Below are 23170 nucleotides of genomic sequence, written 5' to 3'. Positions count from 1 at the left end.
ATCACACTAATACAAAACATGAACTAGGATTGCAGGTACCTGCAGCACAGCAGTTGGCCTGTTTGTCTTCCTGGGAACCAGCACCCTCTGCTGGCCATGCTACCCCCTCTATTCATTGCAAAGGGGCGGGATCTGCATGACCACACCTCCCTCCTAGGCCCGAGGCCAGGATACTAGTGGCCGTTGGGCAGATTTGAGAATGCTGGCATTTACATGTAGCAGAGGTAAACCAAATTCCAGGATGAGATTCCAGCAGCTGGAAATCTCCCTTCTGGATGGCGTTTTAGGTCTGCTCAGCTCTCGTATGAACAAACACTCTCAGCTCACACTGCATGCATGAAGTGACACAAGCAGAAGGAATCGGGGTCTCCCTCACCTTAGTCCAGGGGTGTGCCTTTATCTGGGGGAACTTGAACTCTGTGTAGTTGGGGTTCATCTCCCGGATTTGCTCACGTGTCGGTGTGCCCAGGACCTGCAACAAAGCACAGAACAGTTAGAAATCGGGAGAAAATCAGTACATCTTCACAATTGCACACACCGGAGCAGAGACTCAGCAGATCCCACACACAGAGATACACCCGGCTTCATGTACACCACGGGAGAGATCGGTACGTCATCACAATCGCACACACCGGAGCAGAGACTCAGCAGATCCCACACACAGAGATACACCCGGCTTCATGTACACCACGGGAGAGATTGGTACGTCATCACAATTGCACACACCGGAGCAGAGACACACCCGGCTTCATGTATGACACAGGAGAGATCGGTACATCATCACAATCGCACACACCGGAGCAGGGACTCAGCAGATCCCACACACAGAGATACACCCGGCTTCATGTACACCACGGGAGAGATCGGTACATCATCACAATCGCACACACCGGAGCAGAGACTCAGCAGATCCCACACACACAGAGATACACCCGGCTTCATGTATGACACAGGAGAGATCGGTACATCATCACAATCGCACACACTAAAGCAGAGACTCAGCAGATCCCACACACAGAGATACACCCGGCTTCATGTACACCACGGGAGAGATCAGTACATCATCACAATCGCACACACACCGGAGCAGGGACTCAGCAGATCCCACACACAGAGATACACCCGGCTTCATGTACGACAAAGGAGAGATCGGTACACCATCACAATCGCACACACCGGAGCAGGGACTCAGCAGATCCCACACACAAAGATACACCCGGCTTCATGTACGACACAGGAGAGATCGGTACATCATCACAATCTCACACACCGGAGCAGAGACTCAGCAGATCCCACACACACAGAGATACACCCGGCTTCATGTACACCACGGGAGAGATCGGTACGTCATCACAATCGCACACACCGGAGCAGACTCAGCAGATCCCACACACAGAGATACACCCGGCTTCATGTACGACACAGGAGAGATCAGTACATCATCACAATCGCACACACCGGAGCAGAGACTCAGCAGATCCCACACACACAGAGATACACCCGGCTTCATGTATGACACAGGAGAGATCGGTACATCATCACAATCGCACACACCGGAGCAGAGACTCAGCAGATCCCACACACACAGAGATACACCCGGCTTCATGGATGACACAGGAGAGATCAGTACATCCTCACAATCGCACACACCGGAGCAGAGACTCAGCAGATCCCACACACAGAGATACACCCGGCTTCATGTATGACACAGGAGAGATCGGTACACCATCACAATCGCACCCACCGGAGCAGGGACTCAGCAGATCCCACACACAGAGATACACCCGGCTTCATGTACACCACGGGAGAGATCGGTACATCATCACAATCGCACACACCGGAGCAGAGACTCAGCAGATCCCACACACAGAGATACACCCGGCTTCATGTACACCACGGGAGAGATCAGTACATCATCACAATCGCAAACACCGGAGCAGAGACTCAGCAGATCCCACACACAGAGATACACCCGGCTTCATGTATGACACAGGAGAGATCGGTACATCATCACAATCGCAAACACCGGAGCAGGGACTCAGCAGATCCCACACACAGAGATACACCCGGCTTCATGTACGACACAGGAGAGATCAGTACATCATCACAATCGCACACACACCGGAGCAGGGACTCAGCAGATCCCACACACAGAGATACACCCGGCTTCATGTACGACACAGGAGAGATCGGTACATCATCACAATCGCACACACCGGAGCAGGGACTCAGCAGATCCCACACACAGAGATACACCCGGCTTCATGTACGACACGGGAGAGATCAGTACATCATCACAATCGCACACACCGGAGCAGAGACTCAGCAGATCCCACACACAGAGATACACCCGGCTTCATGTACGACACAGGAGAGATCGGTACATCATCACAATCGCACACACCGGAGCAGAAACTCAGCAGATCCCACACACAGAGATACACCCGGCTTCATGTACGACACAGGAGAGATCGGTACATCATCACAATCTCACACACCGGAGCAGAGACTCAGCAGATCCCACACACAAAGATACACTCAGCTTCATGTATGACACAGGAGAGATCGGTACATCATCACAATCGCACACACCGGAGCAGAGACTCAGCAGATCCCACACACAGAGATACACCCGGCTTCATGTACGACACGGGAGAGATCAGTACATCATCACAATCGCACACACCGGAGCAGAGATTCAGCAGATCCCACACACAGAGATACACCCGGCTTCATGTATGACACAGGAGAGATCAGTACATCATCACAATCGCACACACACCGGAGCAGGGACTCAGCAGATCCCACACACAGAGATACACCCGGCTTCATGTATGATACAGGAGAGATCGGTACATCATCACAATCGCACACACCAGAGCAGAGACTCAGCAGATCCCACACACAAAGATACACCCGGCTTCATGTATGACACAGGAGAGATCGGTACATCATCACAATCCCACACACCGGAGCAGAGACTCAGCAGATCCCACACACAGAGATACACCCGGCTTCATGTACGACACAGGAGAGATCGGTACACCATCACAATCGCATACACCGGAGCAGGGACTCAGCAGATCCCACACACAGAGATACACCCGGGCTTCATGTATGACACAGGAGAGATCGGTACATCATCACAAATCGCAGAGACTCAGCAGATCCCACACACAGAGATACACCCGGCTTCATGTATGACACAGGAGAGATCGGTACATCATCACAATCGCACACACCGGAGCAAAGACTCAGCAGATCCCACACACACAGATACACCCGGCTTTATGTACGACACAGGAGAGATCGGTACATCATCACAATCGCATACACCGGAGACTCAGCAGATCCCACACACAGAGATACACCCGGCTTCATGTACGACACGGGAGAGATCGGTACACCATCACAATCGCACACACAGGAGCAGAGACTCAGTAGATCCCACACAGAGATACACCCGGCTTCATGTACGACACGGGAGAGATCGGTACATCATCACAATCGCACACACCGGAGCAGAGACTAAGCAGATCCCCACACACACACAGAGATATCTGGCTTCACGTATGACACAGGAGAGATCGGTACATCATCACAATCGCACACACAGGAGCAGAGACTCAGCAGATCCCACACACACAGATACACCCGGCTTCATGTATGACACAGGAGAGATCGGTACATCATCACAATCGCACACACCAGAGCAGAGACTCAGCAGATCCCACACACAGAGATACACCCGGCTTCATGTACACCACGGGAGAGATCGGTACATCTTCACAATCGCACACACCGGAGCAGAGACTCAGCAGATCCCACACACAGAGATACACCCGGCTTCATGTACGACACGGGAGAGATCGGTACATCCTCACAAATCGCACACACTGGAGCAGAGACTCAGCAGATGGCCACACACAGAGATACACCCGGCTTCATGTATGATACAGGAGAGATCGGTACATCATCACAATCGCACACACCGGAGCAGAGACTCAGCAGACCCCACACAGAGATACAACCGGCTTCATGTACGACACGGGAGAGATCGGTACATCATCACAATCGCACACACCGGAGCAGAGACTCAGCAGATCCCACACACAGAGATACACCCGGCTTCATGTATGACACGGGAGAGATCCGTACATCATCACAATCGCACACACCGGAGCAGAGACTCAGCAGATCCCACACACAGAGATACACCCGGCTTCATGTACGACACAGGAGAGATCGGTACATCATCACAATCGCACACACCGGAGCAGAAACTCAGCAGATCCCACACACACAGATACACTCGGCTTTATGTACGACACAGGAGAGATCAGTACATCCTCACAATCGCACACACCGGAGCAGGGACTCAGCAGATCCCACACACAGAGATACACCCGGCTTCATGTACGACACGGGAGAGATCGGTACATCATCACAATCGCACACACCGGAGCAGAGACTCAGCAGATCCCCACACACACACACAGAGATATCTGGCTTCACGTATAACACAGGAGAGATCGGTACATCATCACAATCGCACACACAGGAGCAGAGACTCAGCAGATCCCACACACAGAGATACACCCGGCTTCATGTACACCACGGGAGAGATCGGTACACCATCACAATCGCACACACACCGGAGCAAAGACTCAGCAGATCCCACACACAGAGATACACCCGGCTTCATGTACGACACGGGAGAGATCCGTACATCATCACAATCGCACACACCGGAGCAGAGACTCAGCAGATCCCACACACAGAGATACACCCGGCTTCATGTACGACACGGGAGAGATCGGTACATCATCACAATCGCACACACCGGAGCAGAGACTCAGCAGATCCCCACACACACACACAGAGATATCTGGCTTCACGTATAACACAGGAGAGATCGGTACATCATCACAATCGCACACACAGGAGCAGAGACTCAGCAGATCCCACACACAGAGATACACCCGGCTTCATGTACACCACGGGAGAGATCGGTACACCATCACAATCGCACACACACCGGAGCAAAGACTCAGCAGATCCCACACACAGAGATACACCCGGCTTCATGTACGACACGGGAGAGATCCGTACATCATCACAATCGCACACACCGGAGCAGAGACTCAGCAGATCCCACACACAGAGATACACCCGGCTTCATGTACGACACGGGAGAGATCGGTACATCATCACAATCGCACACACCGGAGCAGAGACTCAGCAGATCCCCACACACACACACAGAGATATCTGGCTTCACGTATAACACAGGAGAGATCGGTACATCATCACAATCGCACACACAGGAGCAGAGACTCAGCAGATCCCACACACAGAGATACACCCGGCTTCATGTACACCACGGGAGAGATCGGTACATCATCACAATCGCACACACAGGAGCAGAGACTCAGCAGATCCCACACACAGATATCTGGCTTCACGTATGACACAGGAGAGATCGGTACATCATCACAATCGCACACACCGCAGTAGACTCCAGACACACAGAGATGCCATTTCATATACGACAAGAGAAATTTTGGGCAGCATGTCTTGCTTACTGTTATCACTTCCTTTCCAGACAGGAAGCAGATACAGGTCAGCAACCCCAGTGCAATGTTTAATCGTTGCAGATAGAAGCCAGTGTTTTGGGACTCGTAAGCCCCTTCATCAAGGCATAACAGGTCTATCCAAGAATATCACCCAGGAAAGTCCATGCAGCTGGGCACGCACTCACTGGTAAGCGATGTGTACTATCAGGCGGCCGCTGCATATAGATAATATTATAAGGGAAGTTTTTTTGATACTAGTCCTCTCATGCTAGCATAGATTGTGTTATTTATAAGGAAATAAATAGGTCAGCCTCCATAACCCTCTAACTTCAGGTGTGCTTTACAATCCAAGAGGCCAGCTACGAGGCTGAATCGCTCTTCCGGTGCGATAACTCTGCCTGGATGGATGACCAGGTGTGCGCTTGGCTTTGATGGGGCTTAAAGGGGAACTTTCAGCCTAAACAAACATACTGTCATTAAAGGGAACCTGAAGGGAGTAAAATTATTTAAAATAAACACATGAAGTAGCTGCAAATGAACATTACATACTAACCTCACCGTCAGTTCCTCTCAGAAGCTCACCATTTTCTTCTTACAGTGATCCCTTCCAGTTCTGACAAGATTTTGTCAGGAATGAAATATACCAGTTGCTGTCAGTTATATATCAGCAGCTGTCAGTTACAACTGAATGTGCAAGGTAGTGTCCATGTTTCCCTATGGCTCAAGTGGGCAATATTACAATTAACAGTGTGCTGACCAGCAAGCTGTTATCGGGTAATGACCATTTTTAAAATGTGGGACAGAGAATTCCATTGATCACAGTGGACAAATGGGACAAAGGAGAGGAGAAAGAGATTGAGGAGAAGACTGCACGGGAGTCAAGTATGACTTGTGTATGGTTAATTTGACTTTTTATTCTCAGTTCAGGTTATCTTTAAGTTACATTCGAGGTAACAATCTCTTACCCACCCTGTTTTAAAACAGCAGGCAAATGTTTGTGATTTCATGGGGGCAGCCATCTTTTTTCATGGGGGCAGCCATCTTTTTGGTTGAAAGGAGGTGACAGAGAGCATGGGACACAGTTCCAACTGTCCTGTGTCCTGATCACCCCTCCCAGCTGCACGTGCTAGGCTTTAAATCTCAAATTCAACATTTACGAAAAAACTATTTGCACCAAAACAGCAGAAGGAGAGTAACAACATCAGAAATCCCATCATGCTTTGCACAGCATCAGGGGAAAAACCGCCCAGGCAGTTTTCTGCTGTGCAGCTAAAGATGAGGCTTGGGTAAGAAAAACAAAGTTCTGATGCTGTAAAACTGTGAAAGAAACACCAGGCCTTCTCAGTGCTGCTGAGTAGATTTTTAGTCTGGAGGTTCACTTTAAACCAGATCCGTGGCAGAATCTCTCCATCAATAGTCTGGAAGATGACGTCAAAAAGGATCCAGACAGCCGGGAAACATTCTGCATTTTGGTGTAGTAAAGCAACACTTCTCAGCATTATCACATGATGGCCAGTGTTTGCCAAGTGCCCTCCATTGCGCAGCCTCCCTCCCTCATCCCCCCTCCCAACACCTTTCACGGCATATAGGAGCACTCCACAAACGTCTATAAATAGGTTTGTTTTTATTGAAAGGAGAACAAAAGTTTGTTTTCTTAAAACAGAAAGAATTTGCGATAATTCATGTTGGAGTGAGTCCCGAGATGTCCCATAATGCATCACTGCTGATTTTTTTTTTTAAAGCAATCCTTAAAGAGAACCCGAGGTGGGTTTTAAGAATATTATCTGCTTACAGAGGCTGGATCTGCCTATACAGCCCAGCCTCTGTTGCTATCCCAAACCCCCCTAAGGTCCCCCTGCACTCTGCAATCCCTCATAAATCACAGCCACGCTGCTGACAAACAGCTTGTCAGAGCTGGCTGTGTTCATCTCTATAGTGTCAGCCTGCTGCTCTCCCCGCCTCCTGCAAAACTCCAGTCCCCGCCTGCATCCCTTCCCTAACTGCTGATTGGAGGGAAGGGACGGGGGCAGGGACCGGAGCTATGCAGGAGGCGGGGGAGCAGCTGAGACTGACACTACAGATGTAAACACAGCCTCACAGCACGGCTGTGATTTATGAGGGATTGCAGAGTGCAGGGGGACCTTAGTGGGGTTTGGGATAGCAACAGAGGCTGGGCTGTATAGGCAGATCCAGCCTCTGTATGCAGATAACATTCTTTAAACACACCTCGGGTTCTCTTTAACGCTGACCCAAACCAAACATTTTTTTTAATTCAAAATATTTAGTTGCACCACTCTGACACATACAAAGATAAATAAACACTCCTTCAAGCCTATGAGCATTTCAGTGCATGCTTTTCACCCTTCTCTTTTGATAGCTAATTATACAGGTGGCAGCCATTAGCAATTCCTCCTTTGCTGGACACCACCTACTCCACCAGTTTGCCGGATTCTGTCCCGGCAATGTGAAAGGAAGGGAGGGGTTCCTCCAATAAATGTAAAATATTTTATATTCGTCATCATGCAGCTGAAAAAAGGCTGCTAATTATATTATTATTATTATTATTATTTAGAAAATAGACTATTTCTGAAATCTTGTATTTTTAATTTGGGTCCACTTTAAGCCAAAATAAACGAAAACAAAAACCTTTTTAGATAATGATTTGTATGTGTAGTACGGATCACAAATAGTACATTAGTATGGTAGCAAAGATAGGAGTCTCGTTATTTTCAGTTATATAGCTTTATTTTTATAACATTGCATCATTCTGTCATATTTGCAGTTTACAAACCACACTCTGTTTTCTAAACTATAAAACAAAGCAAACAAAGCAATAAACCCTTTGAACTTTCCTACAGTAAAACCTTATCCAAGCTGTCTCTCACGGTTTCATGGCTGTTTTATGCTAGGTACACACCATACAATTTTCTGTTAGATTTACCTAATCTATCTTAAAAACAATCTATCTTAAAAGTCCACAAGGACCAGCACACTCAGGCATTTCTTCCAAAACTCATAGAAATCTTTATTACAAAATCTTCATCATAAACAATAAAATGCGTGAGCCGTGACAATGACAATCCAGCAATACGATAACCACAAAAGACGGTCAATGTCCATTGACAGCCTAGTCTCCGAGGAGACAGAGTATTTATGCAGTCAGGTAGACTAAGGTCACCATCATATAGAAAGTCCAAACTTCATGGCGACCGACACCGGCCAAGAGCTGTTTCGGGCGTACAGCCCATCTTTAACCTTCCTGGCGGTAAGCCCGAGCTGAGCTCGGGGTAAGCCGCCGGAAGGCACCGCTCAGGCCCCGCTGGGCCGATTTGCATAATTTTTTTTTTGCTGCACGCAGCTAGCACTTTGCTAGCTGCGTGCAGTGCCCGATCGCCGCCGCTACCCGCCGATCCGCCGCTATCCGTCGCGCCGCAGCCGCCCCCCCCCCCCCCCAGACCCCGTGCGCTGCCTGGCCAATCAGTGCCAGGCAGCTCTATGGGGTGGATCGGAATCCCCTTTGACGTCACGACGTCAATGACGTCGGTGACGTCATTCCGCCCCGTCGCCATGGCGATGGGGGAAGCCCTCCGGGAGATCCCGTTCTTTGAACGGGATCTCCGGATCTCCGATCGCCGCCGGCGATCGGAGGGGCTGGGGGGATGCCGCTGAGCAGCGGCTATCATGTAGCGAGACTTTGTCTCGCTACATGAAAAAAAAAAAATTAAAAAAAAAAAGATTTGCTGCCCCCTGGCGATTTTTTTGCAAACCGCCAGGAGGGTTAAGCCAAGTAAAGTGCACTACCCGACTGCTATAAATACTCCATCTGCTTGGGGGCTAGGCTTTCGATGGACATTGACATTGGTAGTTATCGTATTTATGATGTTGGAAGATTCTGTAATAAACACTTCTATGGGTTTTGGAAGAAATCCCTGAGTGTGCTGGTCCTTGTGGACTTTATACTGGGTGTCCGACCTGATGCTCTAGCGGACTGACCTTGCACCTCAGTTTAAAACATTGGAAAACATCTATCTGGCAGGTAAATCTAACAGAAAATTGTGTGGTTTGTACCTAGCAATAGTGGTTCAGAAAACTGCATAGAAAACAACTGAAGGTTTGTTTTTTTTAACTCTTCCTGTACTGGAAAACAATGAGACCCATATCTTTGCTACTAATGTTGTATTTCCAATGCTGGGTACACACGATACGTTCTTCCGCTTCGATTCTCCATCCAATCGTTTTTTCTGCTAGATTCCCTTATCTCCCGCTCATTTTTCTTATCTTTTCCATTCACTGAGAATGGAAAAGAGAAATTGAGCCAAAAAATGATCGGAAAGAATATCAGACATGTTGGAAATTATCAGGGGTAAAAACGTATGGTGTATTCCAAGCATTAGCTGTACTACACATACAATTCACTATCTCAGAAGTATATTTTGACTTCAGATTTGCTCTAAAATGGACCTGAACTCTTGCACAGGACAGAATGAAAACAGAGAAATACACCCTGTATGTATTTTGAGAATTTAGCCTGTTTAATTCCCCCTCATCAAGTTGTAATTTGACCTCTCCCCGGTGTCATATGATTTCCATGGCAGAGATGGTGGATAAACTCATTTGAAAGCACAGGATGTTAACAATATGTCTGCTTCCATGAAAGCAGGAAGGCGACACACTGCAGATATATTGCAGGATTTGTATCAGCTATAACAAAGAAATGTTTTTTTTTAAAATGTTATTATGCTGTTGTGCATCTTTTATAGCAGGGAGGAAGTTCTGAGTTCAGTTCCACTTTCAAGCAAAAAACCTTTAACTCTTAGCATTACGGCTTATTAGGTCACATAGCCGCATGAGTATGTATGCTACATATTAAAACTACGCTGTATATATCATTTGGATTTATTGAAGAGCTTGTGCCCTGTGAAGGTAGCGCGCGCTCAGAGTCAGCACAGGATTCAGACGTAACGGGATGATGTGAGATGGTGTGAGCTGTGCACAGACGCCAGCCTGCTGATGTCAGTGACTCGGAAAAAGTGGGTCAATCGACCTCCGGTGGGAAGAGGTCGTGGGCCAGAAAACACTGAGCCAGTGAGGGGGAAGGAATGAGAAACGACAACACAATGGGCCCCCGCCCCACACACAAGACAATGACATCATCACTAGGCGCGGCTGCAGAACCTGGGCAGCTGGGGGATTCCTGGCTTCTTACATGTCACAGATGCGGGGGAGAGAATGCTGCTACTGTCTGCCTGTTCCCAGCTACACACCCCTTACACATATACAGTCAGGGGCTGCTACTGTCTGCCTGTTCCCAGCTACACGCCCCTTACACATATACAGTCAGGGGCTGCTACTGTCTGCCTGTTCCCAGCTACACGCCCCTTACACATATACAGTCAGGGGCTGCTACTGTCTGCCTGTTCCCAGCTACACGCCCCTTACACATATACAGTCAGGGGCTGCTACTGTCTGCCTGTTCCCAGCTACACGCCCCTTACACATATACAGTCAGGGGCTGCTACTGTCTGCCTGTTCCCAGCTACACACCCCTTACATACAGTCAGGGGCTGCTACTGTCTGCCTGTTCCCAGCTACACACCCCTTACATACAGTCAGGGGCTGCTACTGTCTGCCTGTTCCCAGCTACACGCCCCTTACACATATACAGTCAGGGGCTGCTACTGTCTGCCTGTTCCCAGCTACACGCCCCTTACACATATATAGTCAGGGGCTGCTACTGTCTGCCTGTTCCCAGCTACACGCCCCTTACACATATACAGTCAGGGGCTGCTACTGTCTGCCTGTTCCCAGCTACACGCCCCTTACACATATACAGTCAGGGGCTGCTACTGTCTGCCTGTTCCCAGCTACACGCCCCTTACACATATACAGTCAGGGGCTGCTACTGTCTGCCTGTTCCCAGCTACACGCCCCTTACACATATACAGTCAGGGGCTGCTACTGTCTGCCTGTTCCCAGCTACACGCCCCTTACACATATACAGTCAGGGGCTGCTACTGTCTGCCTGTTCCCAGCTACACACCCCTTACACATATACAGTCAGGGACTGCTACTGTCTGCCTGCTCCCAGCTACACACCCCTTACATACAGTCAGGGGCTGCTACTGTCTGCCTGTTCCCAGCTACACACCCCTTACATACAGTCAGGGGCTGCTACTGTCTGCCTGTTCCCGGCTACACACCCCTTACACATATACAGTCAGGGGCTGCTACTGTCTGCCTGTTCCCAGCTACACACCCCTTACATACAGTCAGGGGCTGCAACTGTCTGCCTGTTCCCAGCTACACGCCCCTTACACATATACAGTCAGGGGCTGCTACTGTCTGCCTGTTCCCAGCTACACGCCCCTTACACATATACAGTCAGGGGCTGCTACTGTCTGCCTGTTCCCAGCTACACGCCCCTTACACATATACAGTCAGGGGCTGCTACTGTCTGCCTGTTCCCAGCTACACACCCCTTACACATATACAGTCAGGGACTGCTACTGTCTGCCTGTTCCCAGCTACACACCCCTTACACATATACAGTCAGGTGCTGCTACTGTCTGCCTGTTCCCAGCTACACACCCCTCACACATATACAGTCAGGTGCTGCTACTGTCTGCCTGTTCCCAGCTACACACCCCTTACATACAGTCAGGGGCTGCTACTGTCTGCCTGTTCCCAGCTACACGCCCCTTACACATATACAGTCAGGGGCTGCTACTGTCTGCCTGTTCCCAGCTACACGCCCCTTACACATATATAGTCAGGGGCTGCTACTGTCTGCCTGTTCCCAGCTACACGCCCCTTACACATATACAGTCAGGGGCTGCTACTGTCTGCCTGTTCCCAGCTACACGCCCCTTACACATATACAGTCAGGGGCTGCTACTGTCTGCCTGTTCCCAGCTACACACCCCTTACACATATACAGTCAGGGACTGCTACTGTCTGCCTGTTCCCAGCTACACACTCCTTACACATATACAGTCAGGTGCTGCTACTGTCTGCCTGTTCCCAGCTACACACCCCTCACACATATACAGTCAGGGGCTGCTACTGTCTGCCTGTTCCCAGCTACACACCCCTTACACATATACAGCCAGGGGCTGCTACTGTCTGCCTGTTCCCAGCTACACACCCCTTACACATATACAGTCAGGGGCTGCTACTATCTGCCTTTTCCCAGCTACACACCCCTTACACATATACAGTCAGGGGCTGCTACTGTCTGCCTGTTCCCAGCTACACGCCCCTTACACATATACAGTCAGGTGCTGCTACTGTCTGCCTGTTCCCAGCTACACACCCCTTACACATATACAGTCAGGTGCTGCTACTGTCTGCCTTTTCCCAGCTACACACCCCTTACACATATACAGTCAGGGGCTGCTACTGTCTGCCTGTTCCCAGCTACACACCCCTTACACATATACAGTCAGGGGCTGCTACTGTCTGCCTGTTCCCAGCTACACACTCCTTACACATATACAGTCAGGGGCTGCTACTGTCTGCCTGTTCCCAGCTACACACCCCTTACACATATACAGTCAGGTGCTGCTACTGTCTGCCTGTTCCCAGCTACACACCCCTTACACATATACAGTCAGGGGCTGCTACTGTCTGCCTGTTCCCAGCTACACGCCCCTTACACATATACAGTCAGGGGCTGCTACTGTCTGCCTGTTCCCAGCTACAAACCCTTACACATATACAGTCAGCGGCTGCTACTATCTGCCTGTTCCCAGCTACACACCCCTTACATACGGTCAGGGGCTGCTACTGTCTGCCTGTTCCCAGCTACACACCCCTTACACATATACAGTCAGGGGCTGCTACTGCCTGCCTGTTCCCAGCTACGCACCCCTTACACATATACAGTCAGGGGCTGCTACTGTCTGCCTGTTCCCAGCTACACACCCCTTACACATATACAGTCAGGGGCTGCTACTGTGTGCCTGTTCCCAGCTACACGCCCCTTACATACAGTGAGGGGCTGCTACTGCCTGCCTGTTCCCAGCTACACACCCCTTACACATATACAGTCAGGGGCTGCTACTGTCTCTGCCTGTTCCCAGCTACACACCCCTTACACATATACAGTCAGGGGCTGCTACTGTCTGCCTGTTCCCAGCTACACACCCCTTACACATATACAGTCAGGGGCTGCTACTGTCTGCCTTTTCCCAGCTACACACCCCTTACACATATACAGTCAGGGGCTGCTACTGTCTGCCTGTTCCCAGCTACACACCCCTTACACATATACAGTCAGGGGCTGCTACTGTCTGCCTGTTCCCAGCTACACGCCCCTTACACATATACAGTCAGGGGCTGCTACTGTCTGCCTGTTCCCAGCTACACGCCCCTTACACATATACAGTCAGGGGCTGCTACTGTCTGCCTGTTCCCAGCTACACGCCCCTTACACATATACAGTCAGGGGCTGCTACTGTCTGCCTGTTCCCAGCTACACGCCCCTTACACATATACAGTCAGGGGCTGCTACTGTCTGCCTGTTCCCAGCTACACACCCCTTACACATATACAGTCAGGGGCTGCTACTATCTGCCTGTTCCCAGCTACACACCCCTTACATACGGTCAGGGGCTGCTACTGTCTGCCTGTTCCCAGCTACACACCCCTTACACATATACAGTCAGGGGCTGCTACTGTCTGCCTGTTCCCAGCTACACGCCCCTTACACATACACAGTCAGGGGCTGCTACTGTCTGCCTGTTCCCAGCTACACGCCACTTACATACAGTGAGGGGCTGCTACTGTCTGCCTGTTCCCTGCTACACACCCCTTACATACAGTGAGGGGCTGCTACTGTCTGCCTGTTCCCAGCTACACACCCCTTACACATATACAGTCAGGGGCTGCTACTGTCTGCCTGTTCCCAGCTACACGCCCCTTACACATATACAGTCAGGGGCTGCTACTGTCTGCCTGTTCCCAGCTACACGCCCCTTACATACAGTGAGGGGCTGCTACTGTCTGCCTGTTCCCAGCTACACACCCCTTACATACAGTGAGGGGCTGCTACTGTCTGCCTGTTCCCAGCTACACACCCCTTACACATATACAGTCAAGGGCTGCTACTGTCTGCCTGTTCCCAGCTACACGCCCCTTACACATATACAGTCAGGGGCTGCTACTGTCTGCCTGTTCCCAGCTACACGCCCCTTACATACAGTGAGGGGCTGCTACTGTCTGCCTGTTCCCAGCTACACACCCCTTACACATATACAGTCAGGGGCTGCTACTGTCTGCCTGTTCCCAGCTACACACCCCTTACACATATACAGTCAGGGGCTGCTACTGTCTGCCTGTTCCCAGCTACACACCCCTTACACATATACAGTCAGGGGCTGCTACTGTCTGTTTGTTCCCAGCTACACGCCCCTTACACATATACAGTCAGGGGCTGCTACTGTCTGCCTGTTCCCAGCTACACGACCCTTACATACAGTCAGGGGCTGCTACTGTCTGCCTGTTCCCAGCTACACACCCCTTACACATATACAGTCAGGGGCTGCTACTGTCTGCCTGTTCCCAGCTACACACCCCTTACACATATACAGTCAGGGGCTGCTACTGTCTGCCTGTTCCCAGCTACACGCCCCTTACACATATACAGTCAGATGCTGCTACTGTCTGCCTGTTCCCAGCTACACACCCCTTACACATATACAGTCAGGTGCTGCTACTGTTTGCCTGTTCCCAGCTACACACCCCTTATGCTGGGTACACACCGTACAATTTTGTGTTAGATGGTTCGATAGATCATTTCAATGGAACGGTCACACAAGGAGGTTGTCTTATGTAACACATTAAAGAGGAACTGCAGTGAAATTAACAAAATTAATAAAATGGTTTTTGTTTTTTCAGATTAATTAATAAATTGTTTGCCCCATTGTAAAATCTTTCCTCACCCCGATTTACATTCTGACATTTATCACAGCTGGCGACATCTTTAATGCTATACAAGTACAAGGATATATAGTAAAAAAAAAATATTTTTGAAGAGACAAAAAAGTTTCAAGATGATCTTAACCACTTTACCCCCGCCCGTATGAATTTCTCCGTCCCTTTTTCCATCCTTTAACCCCCAGGGACGGAAAAATCCATACTTTCCGCGCTCCCGCTCGTAAACACGCCGCCCGCCGCTAGTAAACACGCCGCCGCCCGCTCGCCCGGAGATCAATGAACGGGAAAATCCATTCCCGTTCGTTGATCTAAGCCCCGCAATGATCTGCTGCTCTCCGATGGGCAGCGCGATCATTATGAAAAATAAACACTCACAGCCTCCTTGTACTTCCTGCGAGCGTCCGGAAGGTCGCAATAAACAAAAAGTTACTGTTGCCATCTTGAGGCCAAATAGTAAAACTACACCCTAAGCATTTTTTACATAGAAAAAAATTTAGTGTTACACAAAAAATTAACTCATTACCTCCCACACTCCCCATTTTATTTTTGTAATTAAAAAAAATTAAAAAATGTACAATTAAAAAAAAATACATAAATAGTTACCTTAGGGACTGAACTTTTTAAATATTTATGTCAAGAGGGTATAACACTGTTACTTTATAAACTATGGGCTTGTAATTAGGGATGGATGCAAAACTGAAAAAAATGCACCTTTATTTCCAAATAAAATATTGGTGCCAAACATTGTGATAGGGACATAATTTAAACGGTTTTATAACCGGGACAAAAGGGCAAATACATTTCATGGGTTTTAATTACAGTAGCATGCATTATTTAAAAACTATAATGGCCGAAAACTGGAAAATAATTTTTTTCCCACATTTTTCCTATTTTCCCATTAAAACACATTTAGAATAAAATAATTCTTGGCATAATGCCCCACCTAAAGATAGCCTAAGGCCTCTTGCACACTGCACGCGATTCCAATTCAGATTCCGCTTTTTAATCAGTTTTTACATCCGATTCAGATTTGCAGTGTGCAGGGAGCAAACTGCAAATCAGAATCTGAATCGGATGTAAAAACTGATTAAAAAGCGGAATCTGAATCGGAATCGCGTGCAGTGTGCAAGAGGCCTGATTGGTGGCGGAAAAAACAAGATATAGTTCATTTCATTGCGATAAGTAATAATAAAGTTATAGACGAATGAGTGGAAGGAGCGCTGAAAGGTGAAAATTGCTCTGGTGGTCAGGGGGTAAAACCCCTCAGTGGTGAAGTGGTTAAATTTTAATGCATCAAAAAGTTCTTTTGTAAAAACAGAGTTCACAAATCTTCAAGCGAATTCATCTTTGCAAACAACACCCCATTATCAAGTACCAAAAACATATGTTGAAATATGCAATTGTTTAAAAAGGCGACAACGTCGACTTGTTTTGGAGTAACCTTCTTCAGGCCTTCACAAACAATTGTAATCTGTAATGTACAGGACAAAAATTGGGACGGGTACCATCTGGACAAAATCAAGCCAGGAAACACCACTTAGACTAACATTGGGCACAGCACACAGGCGAGGTGCACCAGGAGAGTGTGGTACATCTTGCCTGTGCGCTGTGTCCAATGTTTTTGGTACTGGATAATGGGATGTTTACAAAGATGAATTCGTTTGAAGATTTGTGATGTGAACTCTGTTTTTACAAAATAACTTTTTGATACATTAAAATTTAAGATCATCTTGAAACTTTTTTGTCTCTTCAAAACTATTTTTTACTATATATCCTTGTTCTTATATGGTTATATTATTGATGTTCTGGCACACCATTGAGGATATGGTTTTTGGTCTCCCAATTTTTCCAATGACATCTTTACTGCTGTCAGGCGATCTCTGAGGAATGTTTGTTTCTCAGCGTCTTAAGCCAGTAGAATATATACCTGGTCTCCCAGAATGCACTGGAGGGGGAGAATTCCGCATAGCTAATCAGCCTAGGCTGTGACATCACTGGGAGGGTGGTGCTACATGCCAATACACAGCAATATATAGATAGACGAGGCAGTGTTTCTGATGGTGAACCCAGGAAAATTACCATAAAAGTGGGTATGCAGAATAATGTACTGCACTCCGCTATATGCCACGAAGGCTCCTCGTCCTATAGAGCCTCCCCTCTCCTGGTCCCCGCATTCCGGTGCTGGCTCCTGGTAGCAGTATTCACCTGCGGGGGACTTTGGAAATCTTCGAGTGCTCCTGAAGACGGGCCGCTCCATACTGTGCATACGCAAGCACCCTCTATCGCACATTCACACCTGCGCAGTATGGAGCCATCTGTCTTTGGGAGACTCGGATCCCAAAGACTTCCAAAGTCTCCCACGGCGGGGGATTCAAGCAGGGGAGCGGCCGCTGCACCGAGAGAGGAGTGAGAAGGCTCTATAGAAGCCAGAGTCTTCCTTCTCCTTAGGCAAGTATCTTTTTTTTTTATGTTTGTTTCCCATTAACTTTAAAGTGTAACTGTCGGGCATAAATTACAAAATCAATTTTTTCTTTTTATCTGGTAAACAAGTAATAAGGATGCTAATCAGGCAATCCAAAAGTTAAAATCACTATTACTTTTCTTGTTGATAAATGATCATTCCCCAGTTTAACTGACTCATATTTGGTACACAAAGGAAGTTGCAGGGCATGCTGGGTTGTCCTTTTTTGCTTCTTTACTTTCCTCTCAGACTTAACTAATGCAGCCTGATTAGCTGAAGCCTTTTTCCCTCCTGTTCCCCCCCCCCCCCCCCCCCACCTCTGTTCCTCTCTGATTGGCCAATATTTCTCATGCTGAGACAATGCACTTTCTATTGCAGAGCTGGGTGGGAAAGCCTGAAGACTGGGAGGGGGGCGGGCACTGCATACACAATCAGACAGAGGAGAGTAAGGGCTAGTTTCCACTAGTGCGGCATGCGGCTGCGAGACGCTCGCCGTCACTGAGCGGGATCGCAGGCGAATCCCATGAGCCGTGCATGGAATTTGCAGCCTCCGCAGCGAATTCTGCGGCCAGTACCGGCCGAATCGCTACTTCAAGCGATTCGCCGGCGCCAGTCTCCCCTATGGCAGAGTTTCCCCGTGCCATTCATGTGCGGGGAAACTCTGCGGAATCGCTGCAGTTTCCGCGATAGTGGAAACGGGCCCTAAGGGAGGAAATGACATCAGGATTGGCTTCAAAATGGCCACAGTTAAAATGGAGAATCCTAAGAAGGATTTTTTCTTTTTTATTATAGAAATATCACTAAAATCAAAAGGTGGACAGTACAATACATATGTTAAGTAAGTAGAGCAAGTATTTATCTACTAATAAATGTGATTTTTTTTTCTGAGTATGGCTGACAGCTCCTCTTTAATGACAGGGAATAGAAGCTGCTGCAGTAAGGGTGATACGAGCTCTTCCTGCCTGCAGGAGGCTAACAGACTGATTGTCAGAGCTGCAGACAAGCCTTGGTTTTATATGCGGCTATCTCAGTGTGAATTCTTGTAAATGACAATGTTGGGGATCAGATAGAAGAACATGAGGAGCTGCAGAGAGTACCTGATATGTAGCAGGATTTATTAATGGCTGGCTCTACGGTTTAGCCTCATTTACAGGTTATATCCTGGAAACTACAACTCCCAGCAGGCAACTCATCACAAGGGTAAAGACCGTCTTCTCCCAGCCCCCAGCGCCTGAAACATGTCAGAGTGATTGTACTATATAATCAGCCCACATGCTGCCTACAGTCTGCAGAGCAGGGGATTGTGGGAGTTATAAATGGCTGGTATGCTTTCCAATTTATGAATGAGGAGAAGACAAAGGGCACTTTGGCCTTTTGAATCCTTAGGCCTTTGAGTCCAGCAGGAGAAAAGAGTGATATAAATGTTGTGTCTTGTTTAGTAGGAGATCACCACCAAAGATCCTGGCTGACCCTCCATTTGGTTTGAGGAATTGTCACCCTCCCTATACTGCGATATCTCCTCCTGCTGCGTTTCTCATACAAGAAAACATCAAAATACCCAAATAGGGTGAAGAAGAACCCGCTGGGAACAGTGGAGGCAGGTGTGCGAAGCTGGGAAATCAGGAGTGCAGTGATCTCACGAACATAGACCCAGCAATGGGTGCGCCAGACTGTGATGCAGGGATCTCACCATCAGAGTTCCGGACAGAAGAGATTGACAGGGTAACGGGTGCAGCCAGGTAAAGAGCTGAGAACACTGCAGAGATCTCATCGCCATAGTCACCCCGTGAGATAATCCAGCAGAAGCAGGAATTCTCCAGCAACGATCCGATAACCAGGAATGTCAGATTCAAATAAAGAGACGGACATTTTAAAATCCTTTCTGCCAGAGAGCTATGACACGCTGATATAACGGCGGTGTCATTCCAACTGTGGTCACCAGAGGGCACTGTAAGCCTTTCTTTCCACACCACATGCACTGTGCCAGGCTGCAGTCCCGCAAATCCCTGACTCCCAGCATGCTTTGCTCACCGACAGGAAATGCCAGGCCAATGTCTCCCTTACATCCCACCACTCTCAGCCTTGGAATCAGGATAAATCATATAAAATCCCCAGCAGTTGTTACATTTACACAGGGGCTTCTCCGGGGACCACCAAGTCACACAGAGGAGACCCTCTAACAGCAGTCTGTATATGTGACAGCTGGTCTCTGCAGCAGCCATCTTCCCAGCTGAAGGGCGCATACAGCCGCTGGAAGTGAGAGGGGCGCCATCTAGTGGCAGAAAGATGCTACATAGCAGAGACGTGCCAAGTAAAGATCTGCAGCCGCTACATTTCCATACTGCAGAAGCCGGAATCCTACCGAAACGCAGCTATCCGCATCCTTTGCACACTGTGCCTCTCCTGCTGTGCCTACGCAGACAACAGACCCTGCCTCCCCCGCCTACGCAGCGAGCAGACCCTGCCTCCCCCGCCTACGCAGCGAGCAGACCCTGCCTCCCCCGCCTACGCAGAGAGCAGACCCTGCCTCCCCCGCCTACGCAGAGAGCAGACCCTGCCTCCCCCGCCTACGCAGAGAGCAGACCCTGCCTCCCCCGCCTACGCAGAGAGCAGACCCTGCCTCCCCCGCCTACGCAGAGAACAGACCCTGCCTCCCCCGCCTACGCAGAGAACAGACCCTGCCTCCCCCGCCTACGCAGAGAACAGACCCTGCCTCCCCCGCCTACGCAGAGAACAGACCCTGCCTCCCCCGCCTACACAGAGAACAGACCCTGCCTCCCCCGCCTATGCCAGAGAACAGACCCTGCCTCCCCCGCCTACGCAGAGAGCAGACCCTGCCTCCCCCGCCTACGCAGAGAACAGACCCTGCCTCCCCCGCCTACGCAGAGAACAGACCCTGCCTCCCCCGCCTACGCTAAGAACAGACCCTGCCTCCCCCGCCTACGCTGAGAACAGACCCTGAGTCCCCGCCTACGCAGAGAACAGACCCTGCCTCCCCCGCCTACGCAGAGAACAGACCCTGCCTCCCCCGCCTACGCAGAGAACAGACCCTGCCTCCCCCACCTACGCAGAGAACAGACCCTGCCTCCCCCACCTACGCAGAGAACAGACCCTGCCTCCCCCGCCTACGCAGAGAACAGACCCTGCCTCCCCCGCCTACGCAGAGAACAGACCCTGCCTCCCCCGCCTACGCAGAGAACAGACCCTGCCTCCCCCGCCTACGCAGAGAACAGACCCTGCCTCCCCCGCCTACGCAGAGAACAGACCCTGCCTCCCCCGCCTACGCAGAGAACAGACCCTGCCTCCCCCGCCTACGCTGAGAACAGACCCTGCCTACGCAGAGAACAGACCCTGCCTACCCCGCCTACGCTGAGAACAGACCCTGCCTCCCCCGCCTACGCAGAGAACAGACCCTGCCTCCCCCGCCTACGCAGAGAACAGACCCTGCCTCCCCCGCCTACGCAGAGAACAGACCCTGCCTCCCCCGCCTACGCAGAGAACAGACCCTGCCTCCCCCGCCTATGCCAGAGAACAGACCCTGCCGCCTATGCCAGAGAACAGACCCTGCCGCCTATGCCAGAGAACAGACCCTGCCGCCTATGCCAGAGAACAGACCCTGCCGCCTATGCCAGAGAACAGACCCTGCCGCCTACGCAGAGAACAGACCCTGCCTCCCCCGCCTACGCAGAGAACAGACCCTGCCTCCCCCGTCTACGCAGAGAACAGACCCTGCCTCCCCCGCCTACGCAAAGAACAGACCCTGCCTCCCCCGCCTACGCAGAGAACAGACCCTGCCTCCCCCGCCTACGCAGAGAACAGACCCTGCCTCCCCCGCCTACGCAGAGAACAGACCCTGCCTCCCCCGCCTACGCAGAGAACAGACCCTGCCTCCCCCGCCTACGCAGAGAACAGACCCTGCCTCCCCCGCCTACGCAGAGAACAGACCCTGCCTCCCCCGCCTACGCTGAGAACAGACCCTGCCTCCCCCGCCTACACAGAGAACAGACCCTGCCTCCCTCGCCTACACAGAGAACAGACCCTGCCTCCCCCGCCTACTCAGAGAACAGACCCTGCCTCCTACGCAGAGAACAGACCCTGCCTCCTACGCAGAGAACAGACCCTGCCTCCCCCGCCTACGCAGAGAACAGACCCTGCCTCCCCCGCCTACGCAGAGAACTGACCCTGCCTCCCCCGCCTATGCCAGAGAACAGACCCTGCCTCCCCCGCCTACGCAGAGAACAGACCCTGCCTCCCCCGCCTATGCCAGAGAACAGACCCTGCCTCCCCCGCCTATGCCAGAGAACAGACCCTGCCTCCCCCGCCTACGCAGAGAACAGACCCTGCCTCCCCCGCCTACACAGAGAACAGACCCTGCCTCCCCCGCCTACACAGAGAACAGACCCTGCCTCCCCCGCCTACACAGAGAACAGACCCTGCCTCCCCCGCCTACGCAGAGAACAGACCCTGCCTCCCCCGCCTACGCAGAGAACAGACCCTGCCTCCCCCGCCTACGCAGAGAACAGACCCTGCCTCCCCCGCCTACGCAGAGAACAGACCCTGCCTCCCCCGCCTACGCAGAGAACAGACCCTGCCTCCCCCGCCTACGCAGAGAACAGACCCTGCCTCCCCCGCCTACACAGAGAACAGACCCTGCCTCCCCCGCCTACACAGAGAACAGACCCTGCCTCCCCCGCCTACACAGAGAACAGACCCTGCCTCCCCCGCCTACTCAGAGAACAGACCCTGCCTCCCCCGCCTACGCAGAGAACAGACCCTGCCTCCCCCGCCTACACAGAGAGCAGACCCTGCCTCCCCCGCCTACGCAGAGAACAGACCCTGCCTCCCCCGCCTACGCAGAGAACAGACCCTGCCTCCCCCGCCTACGCAGAGAACAGACCCTGCCTCCCCCGCCTACGCAGAGAACAGACCCTGCCTCCCCCGCCTACACAGAGAGCAGACCCTGCCTCCCCCGCCTACGCAGAGAACAGACCCTGCCTCCCCCGCCTACACAGAGAACAGACCCTGCCTCCCTCGCCTAAGCAGAGAACGGAGCCACTGGGAGCAGGTCTGTCTGCCTCCCCTTCCTATGCAGAGAATGGAGCAGCAGGGAGCAGGTCTGCCTCCTCCCCCGCCTATGCAGAGAACGAAGCTGCAGGAAGCATGTCTGCTCGCCTCCCCCGCCTATGCAGAGAATGGA

General features: G+C 50.8%; 1 protein-coding gene across 6 annotated transcripts in view; it reads right to left on the bottom strand.

Annotated features, from left to right (window-relative positions):
- GSK3B (glycogen synthase kinase 3 beta) overlaps positions 1-23170 on the bottom strand; it is a 167868-nt gene that overhangs the window by 14728 nt on the left and 129970 nt on the right. For all 6 annotated transcript variants that reach the window (XM_068270966.1, XM_068270964.1, XM_068270965.1 and 3 more), the window contains exon 8: positions 377-472. In XM_068270966.1, the coding sequence (XP_068127067.1) occupies positions 377-472 (96 nt within the window). The remainder of the gene's footprint in view (positions 1-376; positions 473-23170) is intronic.

The sequence above is a fragment of the Hyperolius riggenbachi genome, chromosome 2 (genome assembly GCF_040937935.1).
Source record: "Hyperolius riggenbachi isolate aHypRig1 chromosome 2, aHypRig1.pri, whole genome shotgun sequence".
Classification (NCBI taxonomy): domain Eukaryota; kingdom Metazoa; phylum Chordata; class Amphibia; order Anura; family Hyperoliidae; genus Hyperolius; species Hyperolius riggenbachi.
The sequence above is the reverse complement of the archived record's forward strand: the minus strand, read 5'-3'. Positions and strand labels throughout refer to the sequence as shown.